Source organism: Ranitomeya variabilis, chromosome 2, assembly GCF_051348905.1.
Source record: "Ranitomeya variabilis isolate aRanVar5 chromosome 2, aRanVar5.hap1, whole genome shotgun sequence".
Lineage (NCBI taxonomy): Eukaryota > Metazoa > Chordata > Amphibia > Anura > Dendrobatidae > Ranitomeya > Ranitomeya variabilis.
Window position 1 is genome coordinate 863864797 of NC_135233.1, and position 24716 is coordinate 863889512.

General features: G+C 43.6%; 1 protein-coding gene across 1 annotated transcript in view; it reads left to right on the plus strand.

Moving 5' to 3' along the window:
- Window positions 1-1839, plus strand: part of CLDN16 (claudin 16) — a 457823-nt gene extending 455984 nt beyond the window's left edge. Inside the window, exon 6 of the mRNA XM_077290299.1 lies at window positions 928-1839. Coding sequence (XP_077146414.1) covers window positions 928-1058 — 131 coding nt within the window. The 3' untranslated portion in view covers window positions 1059-1839. The remainder of the gene's footprint in view (window positions 1-927) is intronic.
- Window positions 1840-24716: the final 22877 nt, after the last annotated feature.

The following is a 24716-nucleotide window of genomic DNA, read 5'->3' on the forward strand; positions in this document are numbered from 1 at the left end:
GAATCTGTGGGATATTGTGAAGAGAAAGTTGAGAGACGCAAGACCCAACACTCTGGATGAGCTTAAGGCCGCTATTGAAGCATCCTGGTCCTCCATACCATCTCAGCAGTGTCACAGGCTGATTGCCTCCATGCCACGCCGCATTGAAGCAGTCATTTCTGCCAAAGGATTCCCGACCAAGTATTGAGTGCATAACTGAACATTATTATTTGATGGTTTTTTTGTTTGTTATTAAAAAACACTTTTATTTGATTGGACGGTTGAAATATGCTAATTTATTGAGACAGGTTTTTTTGGGTTATCAGGAGTTGTAGGCCAAAATCATCAGTATTAAAACAATAAAAGACCTGACAAATTTCAGTTGGTGGATAATGAATCTATAATATATGAAAGTTTAATTGTAATCATTACATTATGATAAATAATGAAATTTAACACTATATGCTAATTTTTTGAGAAGGACCTGTATACTGACAGACCATGTGACACTTAGATTGCACAGAGGTGAACTTCCTTTCACTAAATTTGTGACTTATGAAAGTAATTGCTTGCACCAGATATTTTTAGGGATTTTTAAAGCAAATGGGGTGAATACATATGCACATACCAATTTTTAGTTATTTGCTCCCATACATTTAATTTTACCTGTATTTTTTTCACTTCACCAACTTAGAATATTTAGTGCTAATGCATCAGATCGGATTGCAAAATATTTAAACACAGGTTATAATGTAACAAAACAGGTAGAAAGCCAAGGGGGTTGAATGCTTTTGCAATCCATTGCATACAGTGTATTTTTTATGTCATATGAGGCATGTAATCAGATAAAAAGGGAAAAATGTAAATTGCATAACAATAATTTATAAAAATATTAGCAAAATTAACTAACTTGTTGCAGAAGTTCATTCATGTATATATTTATTTCAGAATCAAGATATGCAAGGAACCATCCGTATTCTTCTAGAAAAACTTATGTTCGTGCAAGAAGTTCTGTAACCAAGTTTTCATCTCCTCAGACAGAAACTGCAAAGATGTATGCTGTAGGTACACGAGTATAATTCAGCAAATTACATCTCTTTGAGCAGACTTCTTTGTTTTCACAGGACAACAAACAGTTGAAATGTCTGGAAAGTGTCTGAAAAAACCTTCCATTTGCACCTAATTTGAATTTTGCCAACTGATTTTATGACCATGAACTGTGATGTGAATGTATTACATAAAATAATAGATACAGGTACTGTGTGAAACTTGGGGTTGAATTTTTTAGCAATAGGTTCCCTGTTGTGTTTGGAAGCCACGCCCATTTAAAATTCCTTGCACATTTAAAATTCCACACTTATTTATAAAAACACACTCTTTTTTTTTGCTAGCCATGACCATTTTCACTCACATTTTCTTCAACCACAAAATATAAGAAAGTATCGTAGTCTCATTGCTTCCTGTCCGCCACACATTGTCCCAGTCACTTCTTAGTATGGTGGATTGTTTTAAAGGGTTTTCTGCAAGTTTTTACAATTAGAACTAAAGAAACCCTTCTCAAATTGGAAAGGATGACCTCCTATCCATCTGTCATCTAAATTGTCTGCTGCAATATATCTCTGGCCTCAGTAACATATGTGTGCAAAATAACAATCCACCATGACCAGATTACATATTACCTCCACATAGTGACCAAATAATACCATTTACAGGGGATAAATACAACCACAACATAAACAGATTCCATATTGCCTTCACATAGTGACCAAATAATACCACATACAGGGGTGAAAATACCACTACACCCTGACCAGACCAGATATTATCCTCATATATTGATGATATTACCATATAATAGGGACAAATATCATCACAAATATCACCACATCATGACCGGAAACCATATTACTATCACATAGTGACCAAATACTACAATACTGATCATTAATTAAAAAAACACAATACTAGTAACACAAATATTACCATACGTGCCACCATTCTCAGGAGCTTTGTGTATAGTATACAGTGTATAGTGTATAGGTAATACAGTGACTCAGCATAGATATTATACATAGGAGCTCAGTATAAAGTATATAGTGTACAGGTAATACAGGAATCACCAGTGACATTATACACAGGAGCTCTGTATATACTATATAATGTAAGTGTACAAGTGTACAAGTAACACAGAGACTTCTGTTGTTGAAGTGACTCATCTTCGCTTTTCTTTCAGCCAGTACATCACTTCTTCCAGCCAGGACCTGACTCTGCAGAAAATAGCACACAATCATCTATAGCTGATTGCATCTAGAGCACTTTCTCCACTTTTTCCCCCGACTTCTCCATTTCACCAGACAAAGAAAAAAAGCAGCATAGTGCCGCCCTGCAGAGTATAAAGACCTCCCCTCCATTGAAAACAGTATACTTAAAAATTTAATTCATAACAGCAGTAATAATATCCCCTAATTAGCCCCTAAAGTAATAATGTCCCCTATCCTGGCCCCATCCTGTAATAATGTCCCCTATCCTGGCCCCATCCTGTAATAATGTCCCCTATCCTGGCCACTTCCTGTAATAATGTTCTCCATCCTGGCACATTTCTATAATAAAGTCCTGAATTGTGAGCCACTTCCTGTAATGTTGACCCCAATCTGGGCCCTTCCTACAATGTCCCCCATCCTTGTCCCTTTCCTGTAATGTCCTTCATCTTGTGCTTCATTATTTAATAATACCCCCCATCCTTGTCCCCTTCCTGTAATGTACTTCATCTTGTGGTTCATTATTTAATAATATCACCCATCCTGGCCCCTTAATGTAATAATTTCCCTCAACCTGTGCCAATATTTCTCCATCTTGGCCGAATATGTCTACTTTACCCCATATGTCTTCATCCTGGCCCCATAATGTTTCCATACTATCCTCATATGTCTCCATTTTGGTCCTCATACAGTATGTATGTCTCCCGTTCCCCCTGTCCTCTTCCTCTCTTCATGTGCAGCATGGACAGGCCAGAGCATGTCGATGTGTGGGTCCTCTAATTGGCTGGCGGCTGTTAACTATTGCAGTGCAGGAAGCTGGTGGCTTCCTGTACTGCAATATATTTCGACTTAATGTACTTCTGAGGATGCACATTCAGTTAAAAACTGCAGCAGGGAATGGCAACAGTACGCCACTTCTTCCAGGTCCCGGGAAATTGCTGCAATTTCATGTGGCTACATTTCAATAAAGAAAATGTCATCACTTTCATTAGTCACATCATTAAATCAATGTTCCCGACACAATTTCATGAGTCATTGTTTTCCTGTTAATTCTCAGATGGTGATTGACCTTAGAGATACACAGGGCACATATACAGAAAATGAAGATGAGCAGATGTACAGAGAGCAGGTGTGGCATTTATTGAATAGAGATTGGCGCCTTTTGGTTTCCATTTGGAAATGTTGGGAGAAACTAAAATTTTCCAAACTTCACACAGAAGTGGTTTTTGTAAAGCCTTATTTACTGGTGTTGTATGATGAATATCGGTTCCCAATGTGTCAGAATATACACTGCTCAAAAAAATAAAGGTAACACTAAATTACAACATCCTAAATATCATTGAATGAAATATTCCAGTTGCAAATTTTCATTCCTTATGCAGCGCCCCGGGGGTTCTGGTCATTGCAGTAATGTCATTCTTCCACCAGGGGGAGTGATGTTACGTCTGAAGGCAATAAAGGAGATCACTTTACCAGGTATCACAAACAACACAACACACTTCACACTCCAGTCCGCCAGGGGGAGCTATGCTCCTATCTATTAGGACACTCCTCACAATTAGGTAAAACTGGTGGGCTGGATAGGAAGTTAGGCAGAAGCTGACTGGGCTTCACCCAGGCAGCACCCTGTCAGGCAGCCAGAGGGGAAGGAGGAACATCTACGAGCTGCAGACAGAGGGGTCCATGACAGGGGTGGGATCCTGTCAGAGGCCTAGACAGAAGGCCACGGAGCTGCGCCTACCCCACGTGTGGCACCATCCTAAGGAAGGACACGAAAGAGAATTGTATTGTAGAGGGTGAGAAATGAAGTCATAGCACAAGGAGAGGAATCCAGAAGGAGTTCTGCCCTGCAAAAGGCTGCCTCCTTTCTGAGGCGCAGAATCCGGTAGCCGGAACACCGAGGGAGTAAACGTCTCCAAGCCTTGCTCCAGAGACCGGCAGGACAGTTAATTCCACGTTAGCTGCCCGACCCATACCCAGGAGGCACGGTGGCAACTTGTGGGGGCTGAGGCATGCTAGAGTCCCTGTAAAAAGCCTCAGGCCACCAGTCATACGGGTTTGTCCTATCCATTCCATCTGGGGGACAGAGAGAAAGAGAAATAACATCTAGAACACCAACATCAGTTGTGAGGACCTTACCGAGAAGCTCAGCAGGGAGGTACTACAACACCCAGGCACTAGAGGAAGGCTACTGATTTCCACCTGGATAAGGGGACTCTGGATTTGCCTTCAGACCAGCCGGACTCTGCTTACCCTGTGGTCTGTACCCTGGACTGTGGATGCTGAAGCCTTCAGTAAAGGTAAAGAGACTGCAACTTTGTGTCCTCGTTATTCACTGCGCCTTACATCATCCACCATCCACCATCTACACTCTGGGAAGCCCTGGGGATACACTTCACCTGTGGAAAGGTATACCATCTAGCTGCCATCACATCACCCCAGCGGACCCCTAAGCAGCATCGGTCACCCTGACCGAATACCACAAGTGGCATCATGAACATTATCCCTTTAAAGACCTTTCCCCCATTTATAACGGATGTCCCTAGGGCCACGGACCGGGTCAGCCACCGTGACATCCCCATCGAGAACCGAAGGGCCCGGCTCCGAGTACCCCATATCCCTACTGGGGGCGCTCCAATCTCATAATAGAATGAGTTGAGAACAATGAAACATAAAAATGATCAATATAAATCAAAATTAATATTCCAAGGATGTCTGGATTTGGAAGTATACTCAAAATCAAAGCTGAAAATCCAATTATAGGCTGATCTAACTTTATTGGAAATTCATCAAGAGAAGGAAATTATGCTCCTTTATGACCTCCCTACAAAGCCTGGTGTTGCTGCTGATGAGGTAGAGGATATTCTGAGGGATCTCTTCCCAGACCTGGATTGAAGCATCAGTCAACTCCTGGTCAGTCTGTGTTGCAATGTGGCGCTGGTGGATGAAATGAGACATGATGTCTCAAATGTGCTCGATTAGATTTAGGTCAGGGGAATGGGCAGGTCAGTCTATAGCATCAATGCTTTCATCATGCAAGAACTTAGGATATAGTGCAGCCACATGAGGCCTAGCATTATCATGCATCAGAAGGAACCCAGGGCCTACTGGAGCTGCATATGGTCTTGTGAAACCCCAGGTGTCCGGTTGCCACCGTGGCATTGCCACCCCCACAGGGGGTGATGCCATGCCTGGAAGAAAGGGGGGTCCCCTTATCAGGTAATTCTAGCATCCAACACCTTCTTGACTCCAGACCAGAAAGGGGAGCTCTGACACCCGATTTCAGGAGAACTTCCCTATAAGTTCTTGCCTGGAGGCGGGGTTAGTGAGTGAGAGTCTGAGTCTGAGAGGGAGAGGAGAAAAGGCGAAGAGAACCTGGGTAGTGGAGCTGCAACCAAGCTCACCCCAGAACAGAGCACTGACCAAGAGGACGCCAGAGACCTTGGCTAAGTGGGTGCTGTACGCCCCGACAGCTGAATCTAGAGGGCACCACAGCAGGCCAGGAGCCCGGGGCTGCCAGTGAAAAGGCAGTGCCTGTGATAGGCTCACGCTGTCTGCCATATTGGTTAGTAGCAACAAACAGTGAGAGGAACTTGCGCAGCGCTTCAGGCAGCAAAGATCTGAGAATACAGCGCAGAAGGAAGGTGTCATGATTCCCAATGGCAGGGACTTAGGCAAAAAACGGACAAGCTCTAGGAAGGATGGTATCTTAGGTAACCGCGATACTGAACCTAACACGCAACTAAAAATAGCCAGGGGGTGTGCCTACGTTGTCTCTAGACACCTCGCGCCAGCCGGAGAACTAACTACCCCTAATAGAGGAATACACAGACCTGACTTGCCTCCAGGGAAACCCCAAAGGTTATAGTAGCCCCCCACATATAATAACGGTTAGGTACGAGGAAAACACAAACGCAGTATGAATATAGATTCAGCAAAGCGAGGCCCTCTGACTAGATAGCGGAATATACCAAAGAGGACTTCGCGGTCACCTCAAAACCCTGAACAGCCATCCTGGAATTACCTTAACTCCGTTGTCAACTCATGACACCGGAGTAGCAATTCCAGATCACTAGAGCTTCCAGCCGCACGAGATATGAAAATGCATGCTGGACAAAACAAACACAAAAGCCAAAGATTCAACTTAGCTGACTTGCAGACTTGGAGCAGGAAGCAAGCAACAAGGTGCTCTGATAACATTGATTGCCGGCACTGCAATGACTGGGAAGCCAGACTAAATAGGAGACTCCCAATTTCCTAATGGAAACAGGTGCACTGGAAAAAACAAGACACCAGTCAACCAGTACCACCAGTAACCACCAGAGGGAGCCCAAAAACAGAATTCACAACAGTACCCCCCCCCCCCAAGGAGGGGGCACCGAACCCTCATGAGAACCACCAGGGCGATTTGGATGCGCCCTATGAAAGGCGCGAACCAAATCCGAAGCATGAACATCAGAGGCAGTCACCCAAGAATTATCCTCCTGACCGTATCCCTTCCATTTAACCAAATACTGAAGTCTCCGTCTGGAAATGCGAGAGTCCAAAATCTTCTCCACAACATACTCCAATTCACCCTCCACCAGCACAGGAGCAGGAGGCTCAACAGAAGGAACAACCGGTACCTCGTACCTCCGCAACAACGACCGATGGAAGACATTATGAATGGTGAAAGATGCTGGTAGATCCAAACGAAAAGATACAGGATTAAGAATCTCCAAAATCTTATAAGGACCTATGAACCGAGGCTTAAACTTAGGAGAGGAGACCTTCATAGGGACAAAACGAGAAGACAACCACACCAAGTCCCCAACACGGAGATGATGACCCACACGACGATGACGATTAGCAAACTGCTGAGTCTTCTCCTGAGACAGCTTCAAATTGTCCACCACATGACTCCAAATCTGGTGTAGTCTATCCACCACAGTGTCCACTCCAGGACAATCCGAAGATTCCACCTGGCCAGATGAAAAACGAGGGTGAAACCCTGAATTGCAAAAGAAAGGAGAAACCAGAGTGGCAGAACTGGCCCGATTATTGAGGGCAAACTCTGCCAACGGCAAAAAGGCGACCCAATCATCCTGATCAGCAGACACAAAACACCTCAAATAAGTCTCCAAGGTCTGATTAGTTCGCTCCGTCTGGCCATTAGTCTGGGGATGGAACGCAGACGAAAAAGACAAATCAATGCCCATCCTGGCACAGAACGCTCGCCAGAACCTGGACACAAATTGAGATCCCCTGTCAGAAACGATGTTTTCCGGGATACCATGTAAACGAACCACATTCTGAAAAAACAAAGGAACCAACTCCGATGAAGAAGGCAATTTGGGCAAGGGTACCAAATGAACCATCTTAGAAAAACGGTCACACACCACCCAAATGACAGACATTTTCTGAGAAACCGGGAGATCCGAGATAAAGTCCATAGAGATGTGCATCCACGGCCTCTTCGGAATAGGCAAGGACAACAACAATCCACTAGCCCGAGAACAGCAAGGCTTGGCCCGAGCACAAACATCACAAGACTGCACAAAGGTACGCACATCCCGAGACAAGGAAGGCCACCAGAAGGATCTGGCCACCAAATCTCTGGTACCAAAAATTCCAGGGTGGCCTGCCAACACAGAAGAATGAACCTCTGAGATGACTCTACTGGTCCACTCATCTGGAACGAACAATCTCCCAGGCGGACAACGATCAGGCCTATCAGTCTGAAACTCCTGCAAAGCACGCCGCAAGTCTGGGGAGACAGCAGACAAAATCACTCCATCCTTAAGGATACCCGTAGGCTCAGAATCACCAGAGGAGTCAGGCTCAAAACTCCTAGAAAGAGCATCTGCCTTCACATTTTTCGAGCCCGGCAAGTATGAAACCACAAAATTAAACCGGGAGAAAAACAAAGACCAGCGCGCCTGTCTAGGATTCAGACGCCTGGCAGACTCAAGGTAAATCAGATTCTTGTGATCAGTCAAGACCACCACCTGATGTCTAGCACCCTCAAGCCAATGACGCCACTCCAGAAATGCCCACTTCATAGCCAAGAGCTCCCGATTACCGACATCATAATTTCGCTCGGCGGGCGAAAATTTTCGAGAGAAGAATGCACATGGTCTCATCACTGAGCAATCGGGACCTTTCTGCGACAAAACCGCCCCTGCTCCAATCTCGGAAGCATCAACCTCAACCTGAAAAGGGAGCGAAACATCAGGCTGACGCAACACAGGGGCAGAAGAAAAGCGGCGCTTAAGCTCCCGAAAGGCCTCCACAGCCGCAGAGGACCAATTGGCAACATCAGCACCCTTCTTAGTCAAATCAGTCAGAGGTCTAACCACACTTGAAAATCCAGTTATAAATCGACGATAGAAATTAGCAAAGCCCAAGAACTTCTGAAGACTCTTCAGGGAAGTAGGCTGCGTCCAATCACAAATAGCCCGAACCTTGACAGGATCCATCTCAACAGAAGAAGGGGAAAAAATATACCCCAAAAAGGAGATCTTCTGAACCCCAAAAATGCACTTTGAACCCTTTACAAACAAAGAATTGGACCGCAAAACCTGAAAAACCTTCCTAACCTGTTGAACATGCGACTCCCAGTCATCCGAAAAAATCAAAATATCATCCAAATACACAATCATAAATTTATCCAGGTATTTACGGAAAATATTGTGCATATAGGACTGAAAGACTGAAGGAGCATTAGAAAGACCAAAATGCATTACCAAATACTCAAAATGGCCCTCGGGCGTATTAAATGCAGTTTTCCACTCATCTCCCTGCTTAATCCGCACCAAATTATACGCACCCCGAAGATCAACCTTAGAGAACCAATTTGCCCCTTTAATACGAGCAAATAAATCAGTCAATAGTGGCAAAGGATACTGATATTTGACTGTAATCTTATTCAACAAGCGATAATCAATACAGGGCCTCAGGGAGCCATCTTTTTTACCCACGAAAAAAAAACCTGCTCCTAAAGGGGATGAGGATGGACGGATATGTCCCTTTTCCAAGGACTCCTTAATATACTCTCGCATAGCAGCATGCTCAGGCACAGACAGATTGAACAAACGACCCTTGGGAAACTTGCTGCCAGGAATCAATTCTATAGCGCAATCACAATCCCGGTGAGGGGGAAGAGAACCAAGTTTAGGCTCCTCAAAAACATCACAAAAATCAGACAAAAATGCCGGTATTTCAGAGGGAGTAGATGAAGCAATGGAAACCAAAGGTACTTCCCCATGAGCCCCCCAACATCCCCAGCTTAACACAGACATTGTTTTCCAGTCGAGGACTGGATTATGAGTTTGCAACCATGGCAATCCAAGCACTAAGACATCATGCAAGTTATGCAACACAAGGAAGCGAATCACCTCCCGATGGTCAGGAGTCATACACATAGTCACTTGTGTCCAGAATTGTGGTTTATTCCTAGCCAAAGGTGTGGAGTCGATACCCTTCAGAGGGATAGGAACTTCCAAAGGCTCTAGGCTAAACCCACAACGTCTGGCAAAGGACCAATCCATAAGACTCAAGGAAGCGCCAGAATCCACATAGGCATCCACAGTGATAGATGACAATGAACAAATCAAAGTTACAGACAAAATAAACTTAGATTGTAAGGTGCCAATTGAAAAAGACTTATCAACCTTTTTTGTGCGTTTAGAGCATGCTGATATAACATGAGCAGAATCACCACAGTAGAAGCACAACCCATTTTTGCGCCTATAATTCTGCCGTTCACCTCTGGACAGAATTCTATCACATTGCATAATCTCTGGTGCCTGCTCAGAAGACACCGCCAAATGGTGCACAGGTTTGCGCTCCGGTAAACGCCGATCAATCTGAATAGCCATAGTCATGGATTCATTCAGACCTGTGGGCGTAGGAAACCCCACCATGACATCTTTAATGGCGTCAGAGAGACCTTCTCTGAAATTCGCCGCCAGGGCGCACTCATTCCACTGAGTAAGCACAGACCATTTTCGAAATTTTTGACAACATATTTCAGCTTCATCATGCCCTTGAGAGAGGGCTATTAAGGCCTTTTCAGCCTGAATCTCCAAATTAGGTTCCTCATAGAGCAACCCCAGTGCCAGAAAAAACGCATCCACACTGAGCAGCGCAGGATCCCCTGGTGCCAATGCAAATGCCCAATTCTGGGGGTCACCCCGCAACAAGGAAATAACAATTTTAACCTGCTGAGCGGAATCTCCAGCGGAGCGAGATCTCAGAGAAAGATACAATTTACAATTGTACTTAAAATTAAAAAAACGAGATCTATCTCCAGAAAAGAACTCGGGTATAGGGATCTTGGGTTCAGACACAGGAGCATGCATAACATAGTCTTGGATATTTTGAACCTTAGAAGCGAGAGCATTTAGGTTTGAAGCTAAACTCTGGATATCCATTTTTCAACAGCAGAGATCTGAGCCATTCAGGGGTTAAGAGGAGAGAAAAAAAAACAAAAAACAGCAGACTGCAATTATGGCTAGGAGAACTTCTGAGCAAAAAAAAAAAAAAAAGTGTCAGAAACTTCTTTTTACTCTCTTTCTTCAGCCAATACTCTTAATACATTAGGCCGGCAATACTGTCATGATTCCCAATGGCAGGGACTTAGGCAAAAAACGGACAAGCTCTAGGAAGGATGGTATCTTAGGTAACCGCGATACTGAACCTAACACGCAACTAAAAATAGCCAGGGGGTGTGCCTACGTTGTCTCTAGACACCTCGCGCCAGCCGGAGAACTAACTACCCCTAATAGAGGAATACACAGACCTGACTTGCCTCCAGGGAAACCCCAAAGGTTATAGTAGCCCCCCACATATAATAACGGTTAGGTAAGAGGAAAACACAAACGCAGTATGAATATAGATTCAGCAAAGCGAGGCCCTCTGACTAGATAGCGGAATATACCAAAGAGGACTTCGCGGTCACCTCAAAACCCTGAACAGCCATCCTGGAATTACCTTAACTCCGTTGTCAACTCATGACACCGGAGTAGCAATTCCAGATCACTAGAGCTTCCAGCCGCACGAGATATGAAAATGCATGCTGGACAAAACAAACACAAAAGCCAAAGATTCAACTTAGCTGACTTGCAGACTTGGAGCAGGAAGCAAGCAACAAGGTGCTCTGATAACATTGATTGCCGGCACTGCAATGACTGGGAAGCCAGACTAAATAGGAGACTCCCAATTTCCTAATGGAAACAGGTGCACTGGAAAAAACAAGACACCAGTCAACCAGTACCACCAGTAACCACCAGAGGGAGCCCAAAAACAGAATTCACAACAGGAAGGCCTCTGAACCCAACTGGATAGGTGGAACCTAAGTTGGTTTCAAGCTGCCCGGACGCCATCATCACTTCTTACCCATGCCCCAGACTGCACCTGGAACTAACAAGTAAAGGTAAAGGAAACTGCAATCCTTGTGTCCTCTAGTCATTTCCCGCACCCTTAGTCCTGCACCCCATAGTCTACGATCCCTTACCAACTGTACCAGTAGCCCTGGGGCCCCACTTCACCTATGAAGTGCAGAACTATCCCAGCTGCATCACCATCAGCCCCAGTGGTCCCCTTAAGCAGCGTCGGTCATCCATTCCCGAATGCCACAGGTGGCGTCACGAACTAACTCCCTATAGACTTTATTTCCCCTTCATTTCATTAATTTTATTGGAAACCCAGGGCCACGGACCAGGTCACTGCTGCCGTAGCAACCCTCTGAAGAACCGTCGGACCCGGCCTGAGTAGCCCACAGTTCTAGCCAGCACTCCAGTCTCACAATGGATCTGAGGATCTCATCCTGGAACCTAATAGCAGTCAGGGTACCTCTGGCTAGCACATGGAGAGCTGTGTGGCCCTCCAAAGAACTGCCTCCCCATACCATTACTTACCCACTGCCAAACAGGTCATGCTGGAGGATGTTGCAGGCAACAGAACGTTCTCCACAGCATCTTCAGCCTCTGTCACGTCTGTCACATGTGCTCAGTGTAAACCGGCTCTCATCTGTGAAGAACACAGGGCGCCAATGTCGAATCTGTCAATCTTGGTGTTCACTAGCAAATGCCAATCACCCTCCATGGTGTTGGGCTGTAAGCACAACACCCACTAGTGGACATTGGGCTTTCATACAAGCCTCATTGAGTCTGTATCTGACTGTTCTAGCAGACATATAGATTTTAGTTGCCTGCTGGAGGTCATTTTGCTGGGATCAGGCACTACTCCTTCTGTTCCTCCTTGTACGAAGGAGGAGTTAGTGGTCCTGCTGCTGGGTTGTTGCCCTGCTACCGCTCTTGCCACATCTCCTGGTGTACTGGCCTGTCTCCTGGTGTCTGCTCCATGCTCTAGACACTGTGCTGACAGACACAGCTACCCTTCTTGCCACAACTCGCATTCATATGCCATCGTGGATGAACAGCACTACCTGAGCAACTTCTGTGGGTGATTGAAAACACCGCCTTGTGATTCTGTAGAGTACCTTTAGGGGTGAGAGCAATGACTAAATGCAAAAGTGACGAAAACAACAGCCAAAAAGGATGAGAACAGAAAAGTAGTCTGTGGTCACCCCCAGGAGAACCACTCCTTTATAGGGTTTGTCTTGCTAATTGCCTATCATTTCTACCTGTTGTCTGTTCAGTTTGCTCAACAGTAGGAGAAATTGATTTACAATCAGTGTTGCTTCATAACTGGACAGGATGATTTCACAGTAGTGTGATTGACTTGGAGCTACATTGTGTGGTTTAAGTGTTCCCTTTATTTTTTTGAACAGTGCATTTTATTTTGTCTTATGCCATACCTGATAGGGTGTACTTTATACAAACTAGTCTCCACTATTTAATGACTGGAAATCTGAAAGGCACTGTAAAGTTAGAATATGGACATACCGAATACTAGAGTATAATATGTTGCACCAATACCATATAAAAAAGATTGAATAATACACATAAAATCACTATGACAAACATACATAAATATTCTTAGCTTTCTGTTTGATTACTTTTCTTAACTGCATTGTACTAAGTTTATAAGTTGTATCGCTTAAGGATAACGGATAACTGACTAATCACTGGAGTTTGTCAGCTTAACAAAGGGGCTCTGGATAAAACAACATACCTAAAAAAATGCACACAGCTCTTTTCATTGTCTAAGCGCTATTGGTGATGCAATAGCTGAGTTCTGTACTCTGCTATTTCAGGCAATCTCAATGAGATTAAATGTATCAGAGGTGGGAAATACTCGAACGCCAAAGTTAGAAATCAAACGTGTTATGCCCTATTTTAGCGATGGGAGACAATTTTAAAGTCTTGGTACAAACCCTTTATATAAAGTTGGTGGCTAGATGCAGGTCTGTTTTTCGACAAAGTGGGGCTCTGATCAAAAGTTTAAAGTGGGGTCCCAAATGCTCACATACTTTTTGGTTGTATTTACATGCGCTGAGTTCAGACCATTAAACGAGCATGATCAACAATATTGAAGTTGTTTGATGCTTGTTCTCGTTTCTATTTACACTGTCTGAGGAAGTAAATGCTTGTTTAGTATAAGACACCCCATAGTCCTCCACATAGTATAATACACCCCATAGTACTCCACATAGTATAATGCACCAATAATCTTCCATATTTTATAATACATACCACATAGTCCTCCATATAGTATAATGTGCCCCATATCCCTCCATGTACTTTAGTACATTCCCTATAGTCCTCCATATAGTATAATACACTTCCCATAGTCCAGTACACTCACCACAATCCCCCATATAGTATAATATGCTCCCTATAGTATAACGCACTCCCCATAGTCCTTCATATAGTATAATGCATCCCATAGTCCTTCAGATAGTATAATGCATTCCCCATAGTCTTCAATACAGTATAATGCAGGCCCCATATAGTATAATGCAACCCATAGTTCTCAATAGATTATAATGAATACAGCCCTCCTTAGAACATAATTAAGCCCCCCCATAGAGTATAATACGAACACCCTATAGAGTACAATGCGGCCACCCTATAGAGTACAATATGTCCACCCCTTAGAGCATAATGTGGCCACCCCATAGAGTATAATGCTGCCCTTCTCATAGAGTATAATGCAGCCCTTCTCATAGAATATAATGCAGCCACTCTCACAGAGTACACTGCAGCGCCCCTCAAAGTATAATGCAGCCGCTCTCAGCATATAATGCAGCCACCTCATAGAGTATAATGCAGACCCCTCAGAGTATAATGCAGCCACCTCATAGATATTAGGCATCAGGGAGAACCCGAGAGTGGACCCTCTGGGTCGTGGCTCTAGAGCCCCTGAGGGCAAGGGGACCAGATGGAACCACCCCCTATACAGCGAGTGTTAGGAGCAACCCCAAAGGGGATTGAGACACAACTCCTAGAGCCAAAGGGGCAACTACAAGGAGGAGAGTAAAAGGTGACAGAGGACCGGAGGTAAAGGGTACTAGTAGGGAGAACTGGGAGGCTAGACTTGATGCCTGACTGGTAGGATTGAGGCACAGGTGAGGCGCAGCGGAGACACAGGAGAGATATGGCAGAGGCACAGGGCGAGTGCGGCAGTGGCACAAGGCTGGTACAATAGTGACGCGAGGCAGGCACAGCAGAGACTCTGGGCTAGTACAGCAGAGACACAGGGCAGGAACAGCAAAGACATCAGGCAGGTACGGCTGGGACTCTGGGCTGGTATGGCAGAGACTCAGGACAGGCACGGGAGAGGCACAGGACTGGAAGGGCAGGGACACCAAGCAGGCAGGACGGAGACTCAGGGCAGACACGGGAGAGGCACAAGATTGGAATGGCAGGGACACCAGGCAGGCAAGATGGAGACTCAGGGCAGACATGGGAGAGGCATGAGACTGGAACGGCAGGGACACCAGGCAGGCACGGCGGAGACTCAGGGCAGGCTTGGAAGAGGCACGGGGTTGGAACAGCAGGGACACCAGGCAGGCACGGCGGAGACTCAGGCAGGCATGGGAGAGGCACAGGACTAGAACAGAGGAGACAAAGAGTGGACTGAGGATAAAGAGGACGCTGGCAAGATATGCTAAGCGGTACCCTAAGAAGCACAGGCGTCTTACCTAGGAAGACTCCGGGAAGAAATACCTGATGGGCGCCGCCATATTGGGGAGGAGCCATCCGGTCGCAACCTCCCAGGGAACCCAGTGGCAGAGGGGATGTGACTGCGCATGCATGGGGATAGAACGCGCCGAGACACGGAGAAGACAGAGGAGGAGCGGCGAAGGACCATGATGGGAGCGCGCCGATGGATAGGAGAAGGCAGGTAAGTATCCAAGGACGTGACAATAGATTATAATGCAGCCCCCCACACACAGTATAATGCAGCCCCCCTACACAGACACAGTATAATGCAGCCCACCCCCACACTATAATGCAGCCCCCCAAACACACAGTATAATGCAGCCCCGACACACACACAGTATGATGCAGGCCCCCCACACACACAGTGTAATGCAGCCCCACACACAATATTATGCAACCCCACCATACACACTATAATGCAGCCCCCCACACACAATAGAATACATAAATACACACACACAGTATAATGCATCCCCACAGTTCAGCAGTGTTACACAAAGTATAATGCAGACACACACACATAATACTTACCACTCCCCATTCCCTCGCTATTCTGGCTTCTGCAGCACGTTTCATCAGCTCCATTGCTGGCACAGCGTGGCACACGATGAAGTGATGTCATCTCGTGCCATCTGCATCAGAAGGAAAGGGGGAATGATGGGAGAGGGAGCTTCCTTTGATGCTCACCTCCATCATTGCTTTTAACTGTATCGGCATCTATGATGCCGATAAGTTAAATGCACGTTGTGGGAAGGAGGGGGGACGCTGGCATGCCACTAGCTGGGGGACCCTGGGGGAATGGGAGCCCTAGGCAGATGCTTAGTCTGCCTGATCCTAACGTTAGCCCAGGCTAGATAAGATGGCAGAGGAGTAGTAGGCACAGCAACATAGGACTGCTTCATCTGACAAAGATACAGAACTAACTAAGCTTATTCTCCCTGTAAAAGACCCCATACACAATAGATGAAAGTTGACTGACTATGCCAACAGTTTTGGCATCGGCTGTCAGTTTAATATGTATAGGGGCCTCCCCGTTGGGTAACTAAAGTCTCATGGGCACAGATGAAAAATTTGGACATGGGCCCCCAACCTGCATGTTGGTCAAATTTATGGGTCCTTGCAGCATTTTAGATCGTATAAAGACCTGCATGTATACCTCACCCATGTAATATTGTACCAGTCATCACCCCATCCTGTAAAAATGTCCTCCATCCTGAGCCCCTTACGGGTACAATGCTCTTCATCCTGGACCCTTCATTTCTTCTCCAGCACAATTTAAATAGAAACAAATGATTATTCTAACTTTCTCCGGCTCCCATGACATGCAGCATCCTCTTTTATAGCCTGCACAAAACCTGGCAGTTGCTGGCCTTTGATTTGCCAGCAGCATGTAGCGCAGGGAGTTAATGGATCTCTGAGCTGCAACACATTTCAGCTGAATGTGCGTCCAATAAGGCACATTCAGGTGCTGGCATTGGCGGACTCCCCTGCCACATGGGCCCAGGAGATGTTGCACCTGTTACTCATCCGACTGACTCTCTTCCGAGTGATGTTGGGGGACACAAGGATCCAGAATGCTGAATTGCAAAGGATAATCCTTTTTTTCTTCCTGTAGATATATCATTCACTGCTAGATTATTCTGGCAGCAACATTTTCAAAGAGAACACAGTAATGCTCGGCTGAGCATGCTTGTGTATGGGAGAGTTGGCAGCTGCACATCATGATGTCTATTCTGCCATAACAGAAACGGATGTTGTTTTGAAGATAGTTTTCTATAGCAGAACAAATGCTTGATTTTCAGTACTGCCCACCAAATAGCACATAACCTATGGTATCCATAGTCTTATATGTAATTGTCACTGAAGACTGTGTTTTACTTTACCACAGTTGGATGTATAATGCCAGATAAATTGTAAAGATTTACAAAAAATGTACTTATTTGTGTTGGTCTTGTCTCAAACGATTGCACACAAACTGCGGCCGATATTCATAGCAAGATATTTAGCAGTGTCTAAAAAATACAGAGAAAGCAATACATTGCTTGTCTTGGAATTACAGACATGGTTCTAACATAAGAGGAAGAAGCGCAGCCTCTGACCATTGTGCCCCAATCTCGTTTTTGCCCTTTTCTCAGTTTACACAAATTATCAAATAAAATGTTTTAATGTACTACAGTAACGTATGGAAAAGGTCACACAATGCAAGCAAAGATGACGTCCTTTCAAGCAAGAGAGTTGCAGTTCTTAGAGGATACAAATTTCAAGCTGCAATGCCTGGATTTTGAGGTTCATCATTAAATAAATGAACTGTATGTATTAAAACTTAATGATTTTGGAAGAAGTAGATATAATTGTAAAATATATTAGATAAAAAACATTTGTATGCTCTTATTACTAAAAGTATTAAAATTAGCAATGTTTATTGTTTATAAACGAATAAAAAAAAAATTATTTGGACAAAAATTTTAGACAGGGATGGAAAAAATAGTTGTGATAAGGCTTAACGAGTTACATAAGAAGTCCCAAAAATAGATATACAATATACCTTTTAATAAAAATCATTAAAAGCAAACAAACACCATAAAAAGTGCATACTAAGCTCACCCTCCGTACCAGACCCTAATTTTTGGCACCTGCCTATCAGCGTAAGTTTGCACCCTATTTGAATCCATGCAAAAAAATGGCGCCCCTGCTCCTCGGCGGCTGGCCCTGACTGCCCTGAGATTCCCTTTAGGTGAGTGAAGTCGATCACCCAATCACACCAATTTAAGAATGAGAGAATGGAAGATACACCTCTATAAATGTTTCCCCTTCCCTAAGCTGTCTCCTACACATACCGGCCTACCTATCAGCGGAGCTTGGCACCCTACTGGACAGCAGATATGGCGCCCCACTGGGAATCCCTAGGATATGTGTGCAACCCCAGGGTAACATAGAGACAGATAACTAGAACTCCAGATGAAGGAACACAACGCTCATAGTCAAATAAATGCAATGTGAGGACAATGTAATGCAGGTGCCTGGATGCAACTTACAGAGACCACAAGGTGGAAACAGCCAGGGGTTGATATATTGGTATTTTTATACAATACCTTCTAAACAATTAGGGTTAGTAAATATGCAATTTAACAATATAGAGGATTAAAACAGGTTATGAAAAAGCTAGAAAGTCTCTCAGCACTTAACGTTAATGGTGTGCGCAGTCTTGGGAGACACCAGTGAGTTCTCGCTTGAAGCTCTGGCTCATTGATATTTTGAACCCCTACTTGCTATTTTTTCAATTCGTTTTAGTGTTAAAGCTTATTCAGATGCCTGTGCCAATTAGTCAGATCACACACCACTAAAGCATAGACTGGCCATGTCAATCCCGACCTGAGCCTGACAGCTTCAGATATTTCTATGATACTGTCATGCTTGAGTTGCAAGACCGGCAACCAGTCTGTGCATTGCGGACTGAGATCAGACTGAAATCCTCGGAAGTCTGAATGAGCCTTTAAAAGGAATCTGTCAGCAGGTTTATTTATTTAATCTGAGAGCAGCATAATACAGCATTGTGTCACTTTTTAGGCTGTGTGCTCTAGTTTCAATACAATCAATGTTTTATCTGCAGGAGATTATCACTGTCTGACTAGGTCTCACATGCAGGCCTTGATCTGTATAACCCTGTCATCACCACTTATTAGCAGCTTGCTGACAATGTATAGTCAGAGGCGTAGCTAGGATTTTGGTTCGGGCGGGGGGGGGGGGAGAAGGCAAACTTCTGAGTGGGCCCCTAACCAGGTATCCTTGATAACAACTGGGTGATGTGCCCTAATAGTGGACACGCGCCCTAATAGTGGAGGAGAACCTCAGCAGATGACCGCGCTGTTGCTGAAAATAATCTCTATACAAAGACCAACATTGATATTACCGCCATAAGGTCAGTGTAAAATACCAGTCCTGTGGGGAATATATAAGTGATTACAGCACAGTTATAGATGGTGACTTACATAGGACGTTTTCGTTCCAACATGACAACTTCTTCCAACCACCATTCGGCTGCAGAGATTACAGAAGACACATTTCATGTTTCATATTTTCAGCACCATCCCCATCTATTCCAAATCTGCCAAAACTGCTCATCCTGCTGATACCTCAATGCTGAGCTGCTGCTGCCGCTATGTGTTCCCATTACTGCACCTACTGTGTGTTTCTGGGTGCCCTCTAGATGGTAAAACAAGCCTCTAGAATATAGTATTGCCCTAAAAAACAGTGCCCTCATTTTGCCCCCTAGGAATCTAGAAAGTAATAATGCCCTCTGCGTGCCCCTTTGACAGTCACAATAACCTGAGTTCCCCTATAAAAATAAGTGCCCACTTTACAATTAATAATGTCCCAAGTCTCCCCCTGTACAGCTCCCTTATACACAGTATGATGCTTTCTTATACACAGTATAATACCCCCTCACGTTATAGTTCCACCCACACAGCATACTGACCCTTTAGTAGCCCCCAAACTTTTTGATGGCTCCAACACTGCATGATGGGCCCCTCACTGTAATCTCCACACTGTATGATGGCCCCCTAGATAGCCTCCATATAGTATAATGCACCAGATAGTCCACAATATAGTGTAATGCACTCCCTATAGGCAGACTCTTTATTGTATAATGCATTCCCATAGGGAAACTCTATATTGTATAATGCACTCACTATACCCATACTCTACATAGTACAATGCATCGCCCATATGGAGACTCTATATAATATATATATATAATATATATATATATATATATATATATATATATATATATATATATATATATATATATATATATACACAGTATATAATATAATAATTCCATAATTTCACTCGGGATCAATAAAGTGTATTGTGTCATATCGTATTGTAATATAATGCACCCCCCATAGGGAGACTCTATATTGTATAATGCACCCCCATAGGCAGACTCTATATTGTATAATAGTCAATGCAAAGAAACAAATAATCTGCACCGCTGCACCACTATACTGTCTAATCCAATAATGGAATCACAGCCGCTTGAGGCTCACATTCCCAGATGTCAGGGTGCGCAATCCCAAGGAAAATTAATTGCCAAAGTCCATATGGAAAGACTTAAATGGATGGCACTCACCGTCTAATAAAAATCCAAGATTTATTGAAACAAAATCTTCAGCAGGGGAGTGTGGGATACAACGATGAAGGCCGTTTAGTGTGGCTGTGCTTCTACGGGTCCCATTGATGAAAGGAAGTTGAGAGGCACCTATACCTGCAAGTGGCAAAGGTATCCGCCCCACACCTGACATCATGATTGTTTGATACCAAACAAACACCCACCTACTAGAGTGTAAGAAACATACAAATAACAAATAATGCATTAGCCATAACACAAATCCCATACAAAGCATCAAATTGTTAAAAAAAAACAGACATGTCAATCCTATCATTGAAACCCATAGGTCCCAAAGCACAAGCACATAGAATACACCTGGCCTTTCTTCTAAGTAGAAGTCTGTGGAGATCACCTCCCTGGCAAGGTAAGTTAACCCTCTCTACTCCTGCAAATTGTAACATTTTTGCATTACCCCATGACATTCTCTTACATGGTTAATTAAGCGGGGGAACCCTTTACCTGAACCTATAGAATTGAAATGTTCCCTAAATCTAACAAAGAGAGGACAAATAGTCTTTCCAATATAGAAAAATGTATTATACATTGTATAATGCACTCCACATAGGCAGACTCTATAGTATAATGCACCCCTATAGGTAGACTCTATATTGTATAATTTACCCCCCATAGGCAGACTCTATATAGTATAATGCACTCCGCATAGGCAGACTTTATAGTATAATGCACTTCCCATAGGCAGACTCTATATTATATAATGTACACCATAGGCAGACTCTATATAGGATAATGCACTCCCCATAGGCAGACTTTATAGTATAATTCAGCCCCCATAGGAAGACTCTATATAGTATAATGCACCCCCCATGGTCAGACTCTATATGGTATAATGCAACCCCATATGTAGACTCTATATAGTATAGTGCACCCCCATAGTCAGATTCTATATTATAATGCACCTCCCCATAGGCAGACTCTATATAGTATCATGCATAACCATAGGTAGACTCTATAGTACAATGCACCCCTCATAGACTCTATATAATATGAAGCACCACCCATAAAAAAATAAATACATCCAATACTCACCTTTCCTCCTGGTTTCACCGCTCCTCTGAGCGCCTGCACATCTCCAGACAGTGGGCACCAAGTAATGACATCATCACACTTGCTGTCAGTGTCTGCATCAGGGCCATCAGATGCTGAGAGGGAGATGATGGGAGAGGGAGCCTAGCGCTCCCACTCTCATCAATGCGGTCAACTGCATTAACATCTATCCGATACAGTTGAACTTGCTATGAAGGGTGGGGGGGCACACTGCTGGCACCAGGCCCCCTCGCCTGCTCAGGGTCCCCATAGTAGCCCGGTGTAAATGCAGGGGTATTGAGTCTCCCTGCTCTGCAGCAGAACATAACTTTATAAGTGTGCTGTTTACGGTGTGCAGAAGCGTAGCTCCGGGTGGGCCCCCTCAGAGTGTGGGCTCGGGGCAACTGCCCCTCTGCCCCCCGGTAGCTACGCTACTGTGTACAGTTTACACAGGAAGCTGTCAATCAAGGGTGAGCAGGGTTGTGCACATCATTATACACATTCTGACCACTGCCACATCTACTGTGGATAAAACAAGGATTATATCAAAACTGTGCCGAGCAGTCCAATAAGTGGTACATCAAAGGAAACAAGCTCTATGCCCTCACATCCTGCTGCTCTCATAGTACATTGCAAAAATCTGTTGACAGATTCTATGTAATAGTTTATTTGTAACAATTAAAATGTAAAGTGAATGAACAAAACTGGTGTGAGCACCCTTTGCATTCAAAACAGCGTGAAAGCATTGTTTCTTCTAAGCACACTTGTACACAGTTTTTGACGGAACTCGACAGAGAGGTTATTCAAAATTTTGGAAAACTAACCACAGATCATCCGTGCATGTAAACTTACACAAATACTTCTGTCTCTTCATATAATCTTACACTGATTTGATGCTGAGATCAGGGCTCTGTGGGGGCATATCATCACCTCCAGGACCTCATGTTCTCCTATATACTGAACATAGTTCTTAAGGATATTGGCTACATGTCAGCAGTAGTGATGAGTGAGTGTACTCGTTGCTCGGGCTTTCCCGAGCACGCTCAGGTGGTCTCCGAGTATTTGTGACTGCTTGGAGATTAAGTTTTCATCACCTCAGCAGCATGATTTACAGCTATTAGCCAGCTTGGTTACATGTGGGGATTACCTAGCAACCAGGCAACCCCCACATGTACTCAGCCTGGCTAATAGCTTAAAACATTCAGCTGCCATGATGAAAACTAAATCTCCGAACACTAACAAATTCTCAGAGGTCACCCGAGTGTGCTCGGGAAAATCCGAGCAACGAGTACACTTGCTCATCACTAGTCAGCTCAGCAGTCATTATTTTGCTGCAAAATAAATTTAGAGTCAATCAGATGCCTCCCTGATGGTTTTGTATGATGCCTAAATCCCTGTCTGAATTTCCCAGCATTGATGACTCCAGAAGATGGGCAACCCTGAAGACCATAGATACAGTATTAGGCCAATGACACTTAGAGCAGCAAATGAATGACACATCATGCTTACTTCTGTTCTAAATTGGAAGGTTCCATCAGCACCATCAGCTCAGAACTGACAGCAATTTCTGGGATGCAGCTGTAGCCAACTATTGTTCAGATAAATCTGTCCAGAAGTGGTCTTCAAGGAAGAATTGCGTCCAAAATTTACACATTGAACATGGAAACAAGTTTAAGCCGCTCAACTATGCATTAAAAATAGCAACTCTGATGTAGAAAACGGCATCAGGAGCTCTGGATTAATGAGTCAAAATGTGAAATATTTTACTATAGTAGAAGACTGCTTGATCGCAACATGTTGAACAGTGGTACAATAATGAATATCTGCAGGCAACAGTGAAGCATGATGGAGGTTCCAAACAAGCTTTGGGCTGCATTTATGTGAATGGAGTTGAGAATTTAGTCAAGATTAATGATGTTCCCAATGCTGAGAAATACAGACATATACTTATCCATCATGTAATGCCATCATGGAGACGTCAGATTGGTTCTAAATACATTTGGAGAGATGGAAGGACTTTTGCAAGCCTACATCCACAGAATATCTGAGGTTAGTTATCCATGATGTTGGGAAAACCCTACCTGCAAAGTTCCTTCAATGTCTGTGTGCAAATGTACCTAGAAAAATTGATACTTTGATGCTGTTTTGAAGGCAAAGGATGGTTACACCAAAAATGTATAAGATTTAGATTTCCCTTTTGTTATTCAATGTGCAATTTGCAACTATTAACACTTCCATTTTATAAAACATTCTTACTTCGCAGCATTTTTCCACACCTGTGTAAACTTTTTGTATAATACTATACATTTGTTATAGCGATACAGTATTTAATGGTCTGCAGAGAGTTGGTTCACAAATAAATTGTACAGTTTAAGTCTGAATATATTGGAAATCTTTCTGAAATTGTCAATATAACTCTACATTATGGAGTTTTTTTGGTCTATCTGGTTAAGATCTGACCAACATTATATATGGAAAATAAAAAGATGAAAGGCTCATATTCTGTTTTTCTTTGCTTTGTCTTCATTTTTTGTATAGCTTAATTTTATTGTTTAATGTTTAACAGGTTCAATGTTACACTCATATGTATGTGTTTATTAAAACATGAAGCCTTAAAAGACCAAAGGCTGAATGACCAAAACATAATTTGTCATTTGACATATTGATCATGCAGAAACTTGGACGTCAAGCTTGAAACAAAAAATGCTCACACCAGTTTTATTCTTTTAGTACTGCTTTAATTAAGTTCATATTAAATCCATGGATACATAATGTTTAAAATATCCAATGTGGTACCTGGAAAGAATTTGCATATAAAAGAGACACTTTATGCAAGATGCACCAAAAAATGTAACAAGAAGTACCTGCCCACCATGGAAGGGGTTACGTCACATTCCACCGATCTCTCAAATCTTAGTAATCACAAGATCATCCAGTGTTAGGCAATAAAGACTGGATCTTCATGCATAGAAACAATTAATGTGACTGCATTTTATTATGATAATATTCATTGTTATTTAAGGACAGCAACAATAACTAGATCTTGTTAGTTTTTACGCCATTTTTACTCGGCCATTTTAACTCTAACTTATAAACGCTTGATAGGTCTGTTATATCAATCTGTGCTCTGTGACCACCAACAATTGC